Source organism: Vipera berus (genome assembly GCF_964194415.1).
Source record: "Vipera berus genome assembly, chromosome: 4".
NCBI lineage: Eukaryota > Metazoa > Chordata > Lepidosauria > Squamata > Viperidae > Vipera > Vipera berus.
The window spans coordinates 38,254,026-38,270,447 of record NC_138206.1 but is presented as its reverse complement, the minus strand read 5'-3'; the positions used below and the strand labels follow the sequence as shown (position 1 = coordinate 38,270,447).

General features: G+C 36.6%; 1 protein-coding gene across 2 annotated transcripts in view; it reads right to left on the bottom strand.

Moving 5' to 3' along the window:
* Positions 1-1,398: 1,398 nt before the first annotated feature.
* EPHA3 (EPH receptor A3) overlaps positions 1,399-16,422 on the bottom strand; it is a gene marked incomplete at its 3' end in the record, with an annotated part of 224,684 nt that continues 209,660 nt past the window's right edge. For both annotated transcript variants that reach the window (XM_081327303.1, XM_081327304.1), the window contains exons 16-17: positions 6,830-6,985; positions 1,399-1,504 (exon numbers count right to left, since the gene is read on the bottom strand). In XM_081327303.1, coding sequence (XP_081183429.1) covers positions 1,399-1,504; positions 6,830-6,985 — 262 coding nt within the window. The remainder of the gene's footprint in view (positions 1,505-6,829; positions 6,986-16,422) is intronic.

The window sequence follows — 16,422 nt, the reverse complement described above, 5'->3', positions numbered from 1 at the left end:
TTAAATAAAATTTTATACACATGCTGCCTTGTAATAAACATAATTATTTAACATATATTGTGACCAGTAATTTAAAGTGAGAAAATAATGTTTTCCAACAGATAGCTTCTATTGTTACTGATCAAAATATATGGCAAGTAATTGTGTTTTGTGTGTGTGTGTGTGTGTGTGTGTGTGTGTTGTGTATTCCATTAGGAAAGAAAATAGAAGAAATTCTGATTAACAAAAGAAGCTAACAAATGGAAGACGATGTTTGGATCGTTTCTACACAAGAACATCCTTGTCTGGAAGCACCTAAGAGTATCTTTTTTAAAAAAAATCCTAGGGCAACATAAGCAAAGAATTCTAGTACCAAGTAATCCATCAAATAGTTAAACATCTGATACACTCCAAAACTATCTGAATACTGCAACGTTTAAGTACATGCAATTAAATAGTTCCCCAAGAATATTCCCCATGTGAAATAAGGTTGTTATATGGTTCCATGTTAAAAATATTGTGCATGAAATTCTCCATATTTCTATAGGATGTATTATAAGTTTGTGAGCACTCTTGTATGCACATCAGTTACTTTGTAGTGAAATTTTTATTAGGAATAAAATTACATGAGTTTTACTGACCTCCCCCCCCCTTAAATATTGATGACATCTGAAGTTTGAAGAAATTTGGCATTTGGCAGTCATTAATCCCAGTCAAAACCTATATAAATATAAACAAGAGGAACATTTTTAAAGGAAATAAATATGCATTTTATATATAAAAAAGTTTTGTTTTTAAAGAACACACCCAGGACAAGTATCTGTGAAGTATTGCCTTCATTTTCACCCAATTGTCATTCAGATTTACCATCCACAGTCAAAAACAAAATATTGCAAGGATATCATTGCAGATATGGCTAGACAAGTCTGAGGTATCATCCTCGAATATGCTTACAGGAATTAAAGAAATAAAATGCTACGTGCCTATCCTTTCCTCATATTAAAAAAAAATACTGTTTAATGCTGTTGACAGTCATTCCAAACACAGTATTACATCCACTGTTTCCATTGCCTTTTATGATATTCAGTCTATTAATATTTGAATGGCTTAAGTTACATGGATTTTTTTAAACACTTTCTTTTTTTCTTCCAAATGCATTTTAAGTTTGAGCAGTCCATTATTACTATAAGGAAGTACCCCTCCTTTAAGAATATGAGATAGAAAATAAGTTTTTCATTCCTATTTTAAGGCAATTGAACTCAACTTTATGAGTCTTTTAATGGGCTGGAAATTTCACATTTGTTGCAAATTGCCCCATTTTGTTGCAACAGTGCCTTTTAAGTCTCACAATTTTCCACAAACTATCAGGACCTTTTTCAGTAATTTTTCTCACTTTCTCCAGATGGGTCCTTTTGTATTTTACACAGGAACAGGGCCATTCTTTGTATGTATTTCCAGAGATTTAATACTGCTAATAAGTTTTTTCTGTGGTCCAACAATCGTCACCCCAACTTTCTTCATGTCACTGAAAAGTAATAGCAAAACAGTTGTTGTAAGTTGTTTTGATTCATTTTATTATTAAAGAGGAGGCAAGTGATCCACTTTAACACACACACACACACACACACACATACACACACACACACATACACACACACACACACGGACTGTAAATAGTGACTACTTTTCTCTAATCCTGCTAAATGTTGAGCTGAAATTTAGGGTAGGGAGAGGGAAAGAAGCATATCCAATCTTCTAAAGACTAATCGTGCCAATTCCATTTATATCAACAAATGCATTATGGGTATGTCTAAGTGCTAACAAAACAGCTCTTCTTCTTTTTGGTATAAATGGAATTGGCCATATTTAGCCTTTAGAAGACTGGACTTTTCAAATATCTAAAAGGATGCCATCTAGAAAAAGATCAAGATACGCTTCTACTGTTTCAAAGTACAGGATATGGGACAATGGATCTAGGTTATAAGAAGCAATTCAGCAATGAAATCAATTACCCAGAAAGGTGATGAGTGATTCTGAAATAGATAGGATCAAAGAGAGGCTGGACAGCTGACTATGAGTGATACATTAAATTGGCTTCCTAAACTAATCCAGAGGTTGGACTTGGTAAGCAAAATAAACCTTTCCAGTCCTAAATATAAATTCTTTGAAAGCTGTAGTAACTATAAAGAAATTTCAGATCTTGTATGATTTCACTGTAATAGTCAAAAAGTATGAGTTAGACAGGAATGGCAGCTACCCCGGATGTCATTAGCAAGTGTGTATTCTGTTATTATGTGGATTTTATAGCACAAGGTTTGCTTATAATAACTATTAGCATGTGGGTGTTTGTCTAAAGTGAATGAATTACTCCACTGATACTAGGTTTCAGGTATGAAAATTCCTTAATCCTTATGGTATCTGTGTACCCTAAGTTAGAAGTATGAGATGCACTTTGGTGCTGTAATAAAATACATGATATTTACAAGATATCAAAGTGAACACTACTACATTGGAAAAAGATATTGAAAATATTCAAGTAAAATATATTTTAAACCCATAACACATCAAATTCAAAACTTAAATTAATCACAAGTTTTATACCAGAATTTAATGGTATAATATTCACAAAGACTCCTGGCACCACAGATATGTAAATCCAATGGTTATTAGCAGTGTGTAGATTTTTAAGTCACTAAGCCTTTGGGAGATCTTGGTTTCAATATCCAATTAATCAGGAATCCCACTGTGCATTGATTTGAAGGGCTTGGGGGAAGAGTAAGTGGAGATGGAGAACCAATATAGATCTGACTGAAGTCTTTGGTGAAAATGTATAGCTATTACTAGGTCACAGAAAAAATATTTTTCAGGTCCACTGTTTCCCTTTATTTTGGGATTTAAGGATGACCAGGATCTTAGAAGATTATTTTCCATTGAGATCCTATCTCCATTTCCAAAATTAAACTTTAGCACTAAACATCTATAAACTTAAATAAATAAATAAACCTTTATTGTCAAAGTATAACATGTGTACATTGACATTAGCTGAGCCTCCCCCCGTGCTCTCTCCCCCCAACACACAGTGACAACAAACCCTCCATCCCACCACACTATGTGAACCAACTACACCACACACCGGCCTCCCAAGTCAATTCTGCATAAGATTATGTCCCATTTAAAAGCCTAACAGCCCACGGATAAAAGCTATTTTTCAGCCTGTTGGTACGGCTGGCTATATTCCTATATCTCCTACTGGATGGTAGGAGAGAAAAGAGATACCGTCCAGGGTGTGAGTCATCCCTTAGAATCTTCCTCACTCTTCCAAGGCAACGAGCCCTGGCGATGTCATCCAGTGGTGTCAGGGAACAGCCCACAATGTCTTGTGCTGTGCTCACTACCCTCTGTAATACTTTCCTATCGGCGGCTGTCAGACCAGCATACCAAACCACAATACCATACGAGAGGACGCTCTCTATAGTAGACCAGTAAAAGAAGGTCATTAGCTGTTGTTCTGAGATGACAAGACTGAACATCGACATCTTAGGTATCAGCGAACTAAAATGGACCGGAATGGGTGAATTTAATTCAGATGACCATCAGGTATACTACTGCGGGCAAGAATCCCTCAGAAGAAATGGAGTAGCCTTCATAGTCAATAAAAGAGTAGGAAAAGCAATACTGGGATACAATCCTCAAAATGACAGAATGATCTCAGTTCGAATCCAAGGCAAACCATTCAATATCACAGTAGTCCAAGTCTATGCCCCAACCACCAGTGCTGAAGAGGATGAAATTGACCGGTTCTATGAAGCCCTACAGCACCTTATAGAACTAACACCAAAAAATGATGCTCTTATCATCATGGGGGATTGGAATGCTAAAGTAGGAAGCCAAAAGATAACTGGAATAACAGGCAAGTTTGGCCTTGGAGTACAAAATGAAGCAGGGCACAGGCTGATAGAATTTTGTCAAGAGAATACGATGGTCATAGCAAACACTCTTTTCCAACAACCCAAGAGACGGCTCTACACGTGGACATCACCAGACGGTCAACACAGAAATCAGATTGACTATATGCTCTGCAGCCAAAGATGGAGAAGCTCTATACAGTCGGTAAAAACAAGACCAGGAGCTGACTGTGGCTCAGACCATGAGCTTCTCCTTGCAAAGTTTAGGCTTAAACTGAAGAAAGTAGGGAAAAGCACTAGGCCACTCAGGTATGAATTAAATCATATCCCTGTTGAATATACAGTAGAGGTGACAAATAGATTTAAGGAATTAGATCTGATAGACAGAGTGCCTGAAGAACTATGGACAGAGGTTCGCGACATTGTACAACAGGTAGCAACCAAAACCATCCCAAAGAAAAAGAAATGCAAGAAAGCAAAATGGCTGGCTGAGGAAGCTTTGCAAATAGCTGAGGAAAGGAGAGAAGCGAAAGACAAGGGAGAAAAACATAGATATGCCCAATTGAATGCAGAATTCCAGAGAATAGCTAGAAGAGATAAGAATGCCTTCTTAAATGAACAGTGCAAAGAAATAGAAGAAAACAATAGAATAGGGAGGACCAGAGATCTTTTCAAGAAAATTGGAGAGATGAAGGGAACGTTTAATGCAAAAATGGGCATGATAAAGGACCAAAATGGCAGGGACCTAACAGAGGCAGAAGAGATTAAGAAGAGGTGGCAAAATTACACAGAAGAACTATACAAGAATGAGCTTAACGTCCCAGATAATCACAATGAGGTGGTCACTGACCTCGAGCCAGACATCCTAGAATGTGAGGTGAAGTGGGCCTTAGAAAAGCTGAGCAACAACAAAGCTAGTGGAGGTGACAATATTCCAGCTGAGCTATTCAAAATCGTAAAAGACAATGCAGTAAAAGTGCTACGCTCAATTTGCTAGCAAATTTGGAAAACTGAACAGTGGCCACAGGATTGGAAAAGATCAGTTTACATTCCAATTCCAAAGAAAGGCAGTGCCAAAGAATGTTCAAACTATCGCACCATTGCACTCATTTCTCATGCTAGTAAAGTCATGCTTAAAATCCTACAAGCTAGACTTCAGCAGTATGTGGATCGAGAACTACCAGAAGTACAGGCAGGATTTCGAAGAGGCAGAGGAACTAGAGATCAAATTGCCAACATACGCTGGATCATGGAGAAAGCTAGGGAGTTCCAGAAAAACATCTACTTCTGCTTCATTGACTATGCTAAAGCCTTTGATTGTGTGGATCATAACAAACTGTGGCAAGTTCTTAAAGAGATGGGCATACCAGACCATCTTATTTGTCTCTTGAGAAACCTATATGCGGGTCAAGAAGCAACAGTGAGAACTGGACACGGAACCACTGATTGGTTCAAAATTGGGAAAGGAGTCCGGCAAGGCTGTATACTGTCGCCCTGCCTATTTAACTTATATGCAGAGCACATCATGAGAAAGGCAGGGCTAGATGAATCAAAAGTTGGAATTAAGATTGCCGGAAGAAATATCAACAACCTAAGATACGCAGATGATACCACTCTAATGGCAGAAAGTGAAGAAGAACTAAAGAGCCTCTTGTTGCGGGTGAAGAAGGAGAGTGCAAAACTTGGGTTGAAACTTAACATTAAGAAAACCAAGATCATGACATCTGGCCCTCTCAATTCTTGGCAAATAGATGGGGAAGAAATGGAGGTAGTGACAGATTTTGTTTTCCTGGGCTCCAAGATCACTGCAAATGGCGACTGTAGCCAAGAAATTAAAAGACGCTTGCTCCTGGGGAGGAAAGCCATGGCAAATCTAGACAGCACACTAAAAAGCAGAGACATCACCCTGTCAACAAAAGTGCGTATAGTCAAGGCTATGGTCTTCCCAGTTGCAATGTATGGCAGTGAAAGTTGGACCATAAGAAAGGCTGAGCGCCAAAGAATTGAGGCCTTTGAACTATGGTGCTGGAGAAGACTCCTGCGAGTCCCTTGGACTGCAAGGCGATCAAACCAGTCAGTCCTAGAGGAGATCAATCCTGACTGCTCTTTAGAAGGCCAGATCCTGAAGCTAAAACTCAAATACTTTGGCCACCTAATGAGAAGGAAGGACTCACTGGAGAAGAGCCTAATGCTGGGAAAGATCGAGGGCAATAGAAGAAGGGGACGACAGAGAATGAGGTGGCTGGATGGAGTCACTGAAGCAGTAGGCGTGAGCTTAAATGGACTCCAGAAGATGGTAGAAGACAGGAAGGCCTGGAGGAATGTTGTCCATAGGGTCGCGATGGGTCGGACACGACTTCGCAGCTAACAACAACAAGCTGTTGTTCTACCCTGTTCTTCCACAAGACCCTAAGAAAGTGAAGCCTCTGTTGGGCCTTTCTAGCCACCTGAGTTGTGTTAACTTTCCAGGTCAGATCTTCACAGAGGTAGACTCCCAGAAATTTAAAGGAGGAAACTCTCTCTACACAGTTCTCTCCGATGTAAAGTGGGGCAGGTTCCTCCTTTTTTATCCGGAAGTCTAACACCATCTCTTTCGTCTTGCCGATATTTAGGTGCAAGTTATTGTTACTACACCATATGGATAGTTTTTGTACCTCCGCCCTATATGCTGTCTCATCCCCACCTGTAATAAGACCCACCACAGTTGTATCATCTGCAAACTTGATTATCGCAGTGGATGGGTTAGATGATACACAATCATAAGTGTATAAAGAGTACAGGTAGGGGCTAAGCACACAGCCCTGTGGCGTGCCGGTGCAAAGCTTCAGGGGACTTCTGTGGACTTCTCAGATACCCTCCTAATTACCATGAGATTCAGTCTTAATTTGGTAAACTTAATAAGAATTGAAAAAAATATAATAATATATCTTTAATAAAATTCTTACTCTGAGGAAATATTGGTCATTGTATCACATGAACTGTATTCCACTCCTGTGAATATGTCTTTGCATTGCCCTATCCGAATACCATTGAGCCAGTCACCTGTTGAGCGGAAGGGTGAGATTTCAATGCTACTTTGGTCCAGTAGGAGATTTGATGGCCTGGAATAAAACAGAAATAATAGTAAGGCAACAGAAATAAGCCAAGAATCATCTTTGTGCTTAAATTTAATTTTAATTTTAATTTAATTTTAATTTTTGTCAATCCCCACAATGACCTATGTCTATGCATGTACACAGCTCTCAAAGCAGAAGATATTTGGTTTTCTATTGGTTCAATGAAAAAAATCAGAAGTTTCAGATTCTTTTGAACAGACAAATTTCAGCTGGTTAAAATATTGCAATAATAGTTTTGTGCATTATACCAAATTACACCAATGCTCTAGAAGCTATCCTTGTTAACAGTTGGATGCTATATGCAATTCAAGGTATTGCTTATCACCTATGAAGTCTCGTAAAGCTTAGGGCCTTAGAAATGGCCTGTCCTAATACTCACATAAGCCAAATTATATAGAAAGCACCTGTTGAAAGGTGTGTCCTATTAGGAGACAATATGCAAAGATGAATAATTGTTCTTCAGGCCTATACTTGCCTTTCCTATTCCTATTTCCTATTCAAAAATGATTTCATTATGTTTACTTTTATTTATGATTACTTCTATTAAATTATTTTATGTAACTGTCATTTGCATATTTAATACTTTCCTCCTTCCTTAAAATTTACCAAATTTACAATTTGAGGGAACTCTCTGAAGCCTTCATCCAAAACGTTTGTAGATTATAAGCAGATCTCTGGTTATATTTGTTCATTTCTTTTTTTAATATGTTTTATTGGTTTTTAACATACACCTTAATATTTGGTAAATATCGTGTTTTCTGGCTTAGTGTTTAAAAAACAACCAATAACAATTAATTTCTATAATTCTACAGTCCATTTACTTGATTTCCTCTTCTTCCAATAATATTCTCTCTAGCCAACCTTAAATTAATGCAGTTCTTATTTAAATAAATGACAATTAAATATAAACATTTTTTCTCATATTTCTGCAAATAATAACCACATCAATATAAAGCTTCTTTTCATTGATCATCTTAATTACCTCATCCTAAATCCTGTTTACATTCTTATTTAAATTTGTTTTCCCCACAATATTCAAAACACTTTTACTGGTTAAGATTTTCTCAAAATTATTTACACTTAAGTATTTCAATCTTTTTTCTCATATAAGCCATCACATTTTTACATTTCTCATATCTTAAAAGAAAATAAGAGCCAAAAAACAACAAAACAGAGAAAACATTTCTTTTATATAAACCATTCCAACATTTTTATATTTCTCATGTCAAAAAAACAACAACACACCAAACACAAAATAAAAAAGAAAGAAGGCATACTATATTACTTTAGGGCTTGTTCCTCTTAAACTAATCTTCATTTATTTTCAAAATCTTTCTATTTCTTTAACCATATTCAAACAAATGTTTAATTTTTAAATACTCTCTCTGATAATTCCCATCATCTTGATTCTCACTTTAGCCTTTTTTTTGCCCAACATCTTTCTTGTTCAATATGCTTAGATGAATCAAAGAGTCCTCCCATAAACTTACGTTATTGCGGGGTATAAAAGGCAAAATAGTTAAGATGTTTTTATAGGAAGGTTAATTCGTATTAATTGAAAATCTTTTGTTGTAGTTCTCCTGGCAAAGTCCATTTTACTAAATCTTTTTTCTTGTCCTCAAACTTATTTTGTAATCTTAATGTGTAGTTTGTCTTTTCCATGTCCAGAGTTCCTTGTAGATTTTTTTTCCATCTTGGTTAAGTTATATTTTCTAGTATTGTTAAAATCCATCTTGAAATCTCTCTCCTCTGTCTCGTAATCACTTGTCTGTTTTCTCTGTTCACTATTTTTATGTTGTAAAGTTAAATTGGAGATGTGTTCATTTATGTTTTCAAAGTTATGTTTAATTTCCTCATGGTTTGAAACTATTGTTGTTTGGATTAGTTGCAACATAGCATATATCTCCTTCTGGAAAGTATTTGTTTTTTCTTGGTATATTCTTTCTGCAGATCTCTGGTTTTCCATGATAGCCAAAATCAGGGATTTCCTTTCTCTGCAGATGGCTTTAGAGTCACAGTTGAGTTAGTATTTGTAATCCAGAAAGATCAATTCTTTTTTTAGAGTTTATAGTTCTCACTTTATGGGAAGCCCAAGATGTTTCCTTTTTTTATCACAGCTGTTCTTTGTTATTGAGACATTGAAGGTCACCAAGATCAAAATTATCTTTTCCTGGGCCTTGCCAGTCTCTGTAGTAGAGCAGCTGTTGTAATATTTTCATCCACCACTAGATGTCGGTACCAGTTCATCCAGTAATAAACACTTATTTACTTATGTTTTGATGATATAAAAGTAAAATCTTAACAGATTCCACCAATTTCAAACTTATCCAAATTAAGTCACATTCTTTTTATTTCAATATATTTCTATTCCCCCTGAAAGGTTTAATTTGCTGCTTCCATCTGCAAGAGGGTGGGGCAAAAAAACCCCTCCTTCTCACTTTCAGAAGCTTTTTGCTTCTTGGTTTTTTTTTTCTTTCAGGAAATCAATTTCCAAATAGAAGAGAGAAAATTGCTGTTCTTACCCAGTTCCAAGCATGTTGTTTACATTCAGCTTAGAGTAATACTTTTCACTTCAGTTGCTTGTAGCTGGGGCTAGACTTGGAAGTTGAGTTAGCCCACAGGTCTGCAACCCGCGGCTCCGGAGCCGCATGCGGCTCTTTCAGCCGTCTCCTGTGGCTCCCAGTCCTCTGCTATGTGCAGTCCAAAAAAAAAAAAAAAGAAGTGGGACTAAAAAAGTTCAACCAATCAATTCAAATATGCAGGGTAGGTTCATATCTCGTCTTGGCTCCACTCTTCAGTCAAAACCCTGTTCTGTGCATGCGCGCATGTACGCGCATGTGAACACATTTTTTGCGGCTCCCAGTTTTTCCTTTTGTGAGGGAACCGGTTCCAAGTGGCTCTTTCACTGTTTCAGGCTGCTGACCCCTGAGCTACCCTCTTCTCCTGCCAGTTTCTGGATGACTTTTCCCAAACTGATCGGATCGACCTTCCCCCCTTCTGGGTTGCCTCTATGGGGCAACTTCAGGCCCATTTAGGGTCTCCTGGCAGACAGAAATCAGCGGTAGGGAGCAGATCCCCACAATCTCTCTGTGGCTGCACTACTGCGCAAAACCAGAAGTCCATATGTTTGTTCATTTCTAAAGAGCTGTGCTTTAATGAGATTCCTTAAACATTTTTTAATAATATTTGTGTTTTATGGAGGACACATAGCATAATTTTCTCTATCATACTGCCTCCTGTCTCTGATTTTCCCCCAATTATCACATTAGACAAAGTTTCTAGTTAATTGTGTTCAAAATTGTACTCAATATTATAAAATTTCTTAAACAACAACAGCACGAGTGAAACTCAACATGAATAGATTTTCAGCAATGATGTTGTTGAAAGAAGACATAGATCAGTCAGTTTTCATTTTTATTGTCTGCCTTTTCATTATATGGTAGAGCTGTGACACATTTAACAGTCTTGTGTTAAAATTGTTGACTCTAATATGAACTTCTGCCATTCCAGCCAACACATGTTGTGCTCATACAGGGAGAAATGGTCTATGAACATGACTACTAACATGTTATAGTAGAGGTAAAGGACAAGGTTATGCTTTTTGCATCTCACATGGAACATTCACAATGTGAAACTTACAGCTCTTTACATAACCTATTATGACACCTCCCAAACACCTGACACTTGAGCCTACCTGCCTCATTTCACCAAATAATAGGACTGACCTTTTCCAAAATTCCATAATTTCTCCTGCTGAATGCCCCTTGTCTCTTCACACAGTCGCAGAGCTATTAAAAAGTATTGGATGGCACAGGAAAGGCTGCATGTATTACACAATAATCAGTGTATTTCATGTTTCTCTTCCTCTTTTAAGGAGTGGAAATTCATTGGGGAATTTTCAGATTATTCTAAACGTTGTTGTTGTTGTTGTTGTTGTTGTTGTTGTTGTTGTTATTATTATTATTATTATTATTATTATTATTATTATTATTATTATTATTATTATTATTATTATTATTATTATTATTATTATTATTACCAAGGACCTGGGATAAGCAGATCTGGATGTTTGATAGTTTTACAGATATTGTTGCAGCAAAGCCACCTTTTGCAATTGAAAGTTTGTCAATGCCAATGGTGTTCAAGAAGTGCTCCAGTTGTTCTGGGATTGCACCCAAGGCAATCTTACTATTGGTAGTACCCTTGCTTGCCTTTGCCACAATCATTCTATTTCTATTTGTAGGTCTTTGTATTTTGTGATATTTTCCATTCTTTCTTTTCTATTGTACTGTCTCCAGGCACTTCCACCTACACTATTCAAACATTTTTGTCTTTCTTATTGACAATTGTTAAGTCCGAGGTATTATGCGGTAGGTGCCTGTCTGATTGAATTTTGAAGTCCCAGAGCAATTTAATTTCTTCATTTTCTATGACTTTCTCTATTTTATGGTTCCACCAGTTCTTGCTTACAGGCAAATGATATTTCTTGCAGATACACCATTGTTGTTACTTTGTCACACCATTGCTTGTAGTCAATCTATGTGATCTTCTTGCAGCAGCTTATCAGATGGTCCAATGTTTTTTCAGCTTCTCTGCATAGGTGTCACTTACTGTCTGTTGCTATCTTCTCAGTTCTGGCTTTGTATGCATTTGTCCTTAAGGCTTGGTCTCATGCAGCCAGAATTAGTCCTTCGGTCTCTTTCTTCAACTTTCCTGCTCTTAGCCATTGCCAGGTCTTGTTATTTTCTCCTTTCCCTGGTATTCTTTTTTAATCTACTGGCCATGTAGTGCTTTGTCTTTCCATGCCTCCATCCTGTTCTTCATTTGTTGTTTCTTGTAGGCCAGTTTGGTCTCTCCAGTAGTCAGTAAGCCTTCCTGTTATACTAACTTCAGTGACTCTTCATCATTGTCCTTCAGATACTCTTCCAAAGCCATTTTTTTCTTCTTCAACCATCTGACGTATTTGCAACATTCCATGCCCACCTATTTGCCTTGATAAGTAGTTTGTCAATGTCACTGTGTGGATGAAGGACAGGATTCATTGTCATTATTTTTCTGGTCTTTCTATCCATTGCTTTTAGTTCTGCTTCAATCCAGTCCACCATTCTAGCTGTGTCTCTAATGACTGGAATTGCCCAGGTGTTGATTGCGTTCATGGTATTTTCTCCATTGAGTTTGGACTTTAAGATCTTTTTCAATCTCTTGACGTATTCACCACTAATCTTTTCTTGACTTCATTGTGCTTGATGTTGTCAGCTTCAAGGATATCCAGGTATTTGTAGTAATCATCCTCATTCAAACTCTTAATGTTATTTTTGTGGGGCATCTTGATTCCTTCAGTTTTCAATACTTTTCCTTGTTTGATAGTAAGTGTGGCACATTTGTCCAATCCAAAATCCATTGCAATATCTTGGCTATATATTGTTGAGCAGCAATTCTATTTCAGATGATGTTTTTCCATACAGCTTCAGGTAATCCATGTAAAGGAGGTGGGATAGTCTAGCAGATGGTTTTTATGTTTGATAGCCATGGCCCCTCAGTTGTTGTTGTTGTTGCTGTTGTTATTATATGGAAAATACTGTTTTGGGAACACTATTAATAGCATAATATACAAATTGTATTATATCAACCATTGTAGTAAAAATTAGAATGTGCCCATTTATATAAGCACCAAATAGCCATCTCTTTCAATATGACCAATATTTAGAGTTTTCTTTTAAATGGCTTCTGGCTATTAAATAGCTATTAAATAGCTGAAACTAAGCTTTGAGTGGACATGCATTTCTTCAGGATCACATACATCTTTGGATTTCTGCCAATTTTCCTGTTTTTATTTCAAAAATAAATAACAAAGAATTTTCATATTAACCATAGCAAAAGTGACTAACTGGCTCTTGTTTGTTTTATGAAAATGACCCTTTTAATTTCCAGTTTACCTAAGAAATGTGCAGAAGGCCAAGGTGTGTATAAAGCCTGACAAGTTGTAGTTAACCTATCCTCCTTCTTTTATTTTTTTTAAAAAGATGCATCAATTTAAGCAGCTAAAAAAAGAACAAACTGGGGGGTGGGAGACAAAGAAGCAGGATAACAATGTGCAAACACTATTTTTTAATGTTTACTAATATAATGAATTAAAATAATAACTAATTTTAATTCAAATAAGCACAATATTGTGTAGGATGTTGTAACAAAGCCAAAAGGCTACTTTCTTCCTTGGAGAGGACATCTGGACAGTTTATCAATGAACAGGAATTTGTTTCTTGCTGTGAACAGTCTGTGATGTCTCCTCATGAGCACCAAGGGAATGCAAAGCTTTCAGAGCATCTGTATTTACTGGCTTCTCCCTTTGACCCAGCCCCTAGACAACAGGTCTAAACATGAAATTTATGGGCTGGGTGATCTGCACCATAAGCTCACACTTTTACTAGACAAATTAGATAGACTGCAATGCATACAACTGTAAATGATGTCCTGCAGGGTTCCACCTGATCTTTCACAGCTTTTCATAAATCAGGTCCTACTAGCATCAGACTGCAGTCATTAAAAAGAATTCATGGAAATTACATGTTTGCTTACTAGAAGTGAATGAATTTTACCCAACATATTTCTCCAGCTCTATTTTTGCCTTTTCTCTCTCCCACTTACCAGATTCTTAAATTGTTCTCTCTAGCGTGGTGCACACATATTAAGATATTTTTTTATATAATTGCTATTGAACAGAACTCTAAGCATAGCAGGCTGCATATGGTGTCCATAAATAAAAGGACAGTAGTATACTCAACAATAACATTCCAGGGTATATGTTCAACCAAAGGTCTTTTGAAATTGGTTTTTATGCACCAACTTGTTATGTTAACAGCTGGAATTAACCTTGTTCTTCTGCAGGAGAGCCCTGGTTTGCTGTCATTAAGATTGATATTTCCACATTGAAAAGAATGTTCTGTCCTCCAATATCATGTCTTGAAATAAACATATACATAGTAATGCTTTGCCTCCCACTGATATTAATCACTGTTCTGAGTGCATCAGCTGCTCAGTGAGAAAGAGATATCTCTATTTCAAACTGCTACCATCAAATCTTGCTTGTATTGCAGAGGTACCATTATGCTACTAATAAAGTTTAATTTGTTTTGATTTATTTGATTGTTATGGCTGCCTATTCCAAAAGACTTTGGGCAGTTTCCCAAATCCAGAAAAACAGTAAAAACAATTTGAAAAGATTGAAACCCACATAAGTAGTAAGCTCAACTAGAGCAACAAAGAGTATAAAAATAAAATAGGGGCCCAACCAAGCAAAAGAATTTCTTAAATCACAGGTCAAAGTCTGTGAACAAAGGCTTTTACAGAACTCTAGGAGAGTGGCTGCCATTCATATCTCTGGAGGGATGCTATTCCAGAGGGTACGGTCCATGACAGATGTTAGATAAGGTACTAGAGGGATTCCTGGATTTATTGTTATTATTTTATTGACAGTTCACTACACTCTCATTCTAAAAAACAATCATAGACATGGTGGTCCATGAAAATAATCCCAAATAATATTGTCTCATCATACTTTTCATTAGGTTCAACCAACAGAACACAAAAAGGTGTGCAAATTTTTGAAAAACGTAGAAATCCACTCAGAATCAAACAGGTATCATCCAAAATGGAAAAAGGTAAGAAACCATCTTTTCTGTTACTCTGCAATTATACAGCTATACTTCAACTATACCCAAACCATGCATCAGGCACAAGAAACCAAGAGCTGGGATAGAGTTCAAAAGTACTATGGGTTTATTTCTTGCTACCCACATTGTACATAAGAATCTGATCTACTAATTGTTAAGGGAAGTTGGCATTAGATAAGAATTAATGGAATTCAGTAGGGGCTCGATTTAGGTCTCTTGTGGGAGCATAGCAACTCCAAACTGTTGACGTGTTTGACCCTGCCCTCGGTCTCAGCCTGGTCATCTCTTACACTATGCTAGTATTAAAATAAACTCAAGGAGTAGAATTCTGAACAAATTGCAAGATTACTTTATTGTCTGTAGGCTTAAGGAAACAGTTTTTTTCTAATTAATTTTGTTGCCAAATGCACTTATTGATGTATCATATGTTATCAGGAGTCATGAAAATGAATGACACACTAAGGAAGAAAAATTGTATAAGAAGTACTAATTCTGGTTTTACAGCTATTTATACTTGCTTTTGAGATTGTCATTGAATAAGCAATATCATCTTAGTTATTAAATATGATTAGTGTAGCAGGGATATTGCATGGTTCAGATAAACATGGCAGCTGTGATCACCTTGTGATCAAAGAATATGCAATTAATACAAAAAGAGGCAATATTTCCATTGTGTTGTGATTGACTTTTTGACTCCTATTAGGTTACTCTTGTAACCTAATTACCTCTGTTATGGCTATCCTGTACTCAATGATAATCATGCAGAAACATTTTTGAGCCAAGCTTCCATGTCAATGTGCAAATCAAATGGCAAAGCATCTATAGAGATTCTCAGTCATCCAGGTCATGATTGTCCCAAAGGTGCTTTTTTCACGAGGCAACTAGACAACAAAGTCCACTTGCCTCATGAAAAAAGCACTTTTGGGACAAATGGCAAAGCCTTTTAGTTAAAAAAACTTGTGATATTTGATTTTTCAAATTATATTGCAAATACTGAACATCCTCAAATCTGCAATTGTCTACAATTGCTGGCAGATGCTTTTATTTGCACTTTGGTTACATTATGATCACTGTACTGAAAACCTATGGTCAGAAATTGTAAATAATTACAATTTAAGAAGTGGGTAGCCATAAAAATTGAAATAAATAAATAAAGGAAGCCAGTTGGAAGATGGATCACCCTTTTATATAATATTGAGTGGTTTTCTAAAATTCTAGATTTGGTTCAATATTTTAGTATAGGTAGAAGAATCCTAGGTCAAATATTTGTCTCCCAAATCACTTGAACACAAGAAAACAGTTTTTTTCCACAAGTAAGTGAAAAGTCCATTTTCCCCCAGATGAACCAAGTGTTGATCCATTAGTTGCAACAGGAATTGACCAACTAGCTTGTTGCCCAAATATGACATCATGGGCTGTGAGAGAGTGATTGGCCCAAAACAACCCAGCTGACTTTCATGCCTAATGAAGACTAGAACTCCTGATTTCTACCTGGTCTCCTGGTTTCTAGTTCCTAATCTTAATCTAATCTTAACCCTAGCCCTAACTTTGGATCCCTACAGATCCTTACCTCTTTTCCAGAAATTGATTTTCAGAATGGAGTTCAAATAATCCCATTCTATTATAATGGGATAAACTATGCAGTCCCCAACTAAATCATATTCATTTTAAAACCTGATTTTTACTTTGCCACTACACTATGAAAGTAGACCAGACTTCAACACTAAAATTATGAATGCTGAAAATATTTTC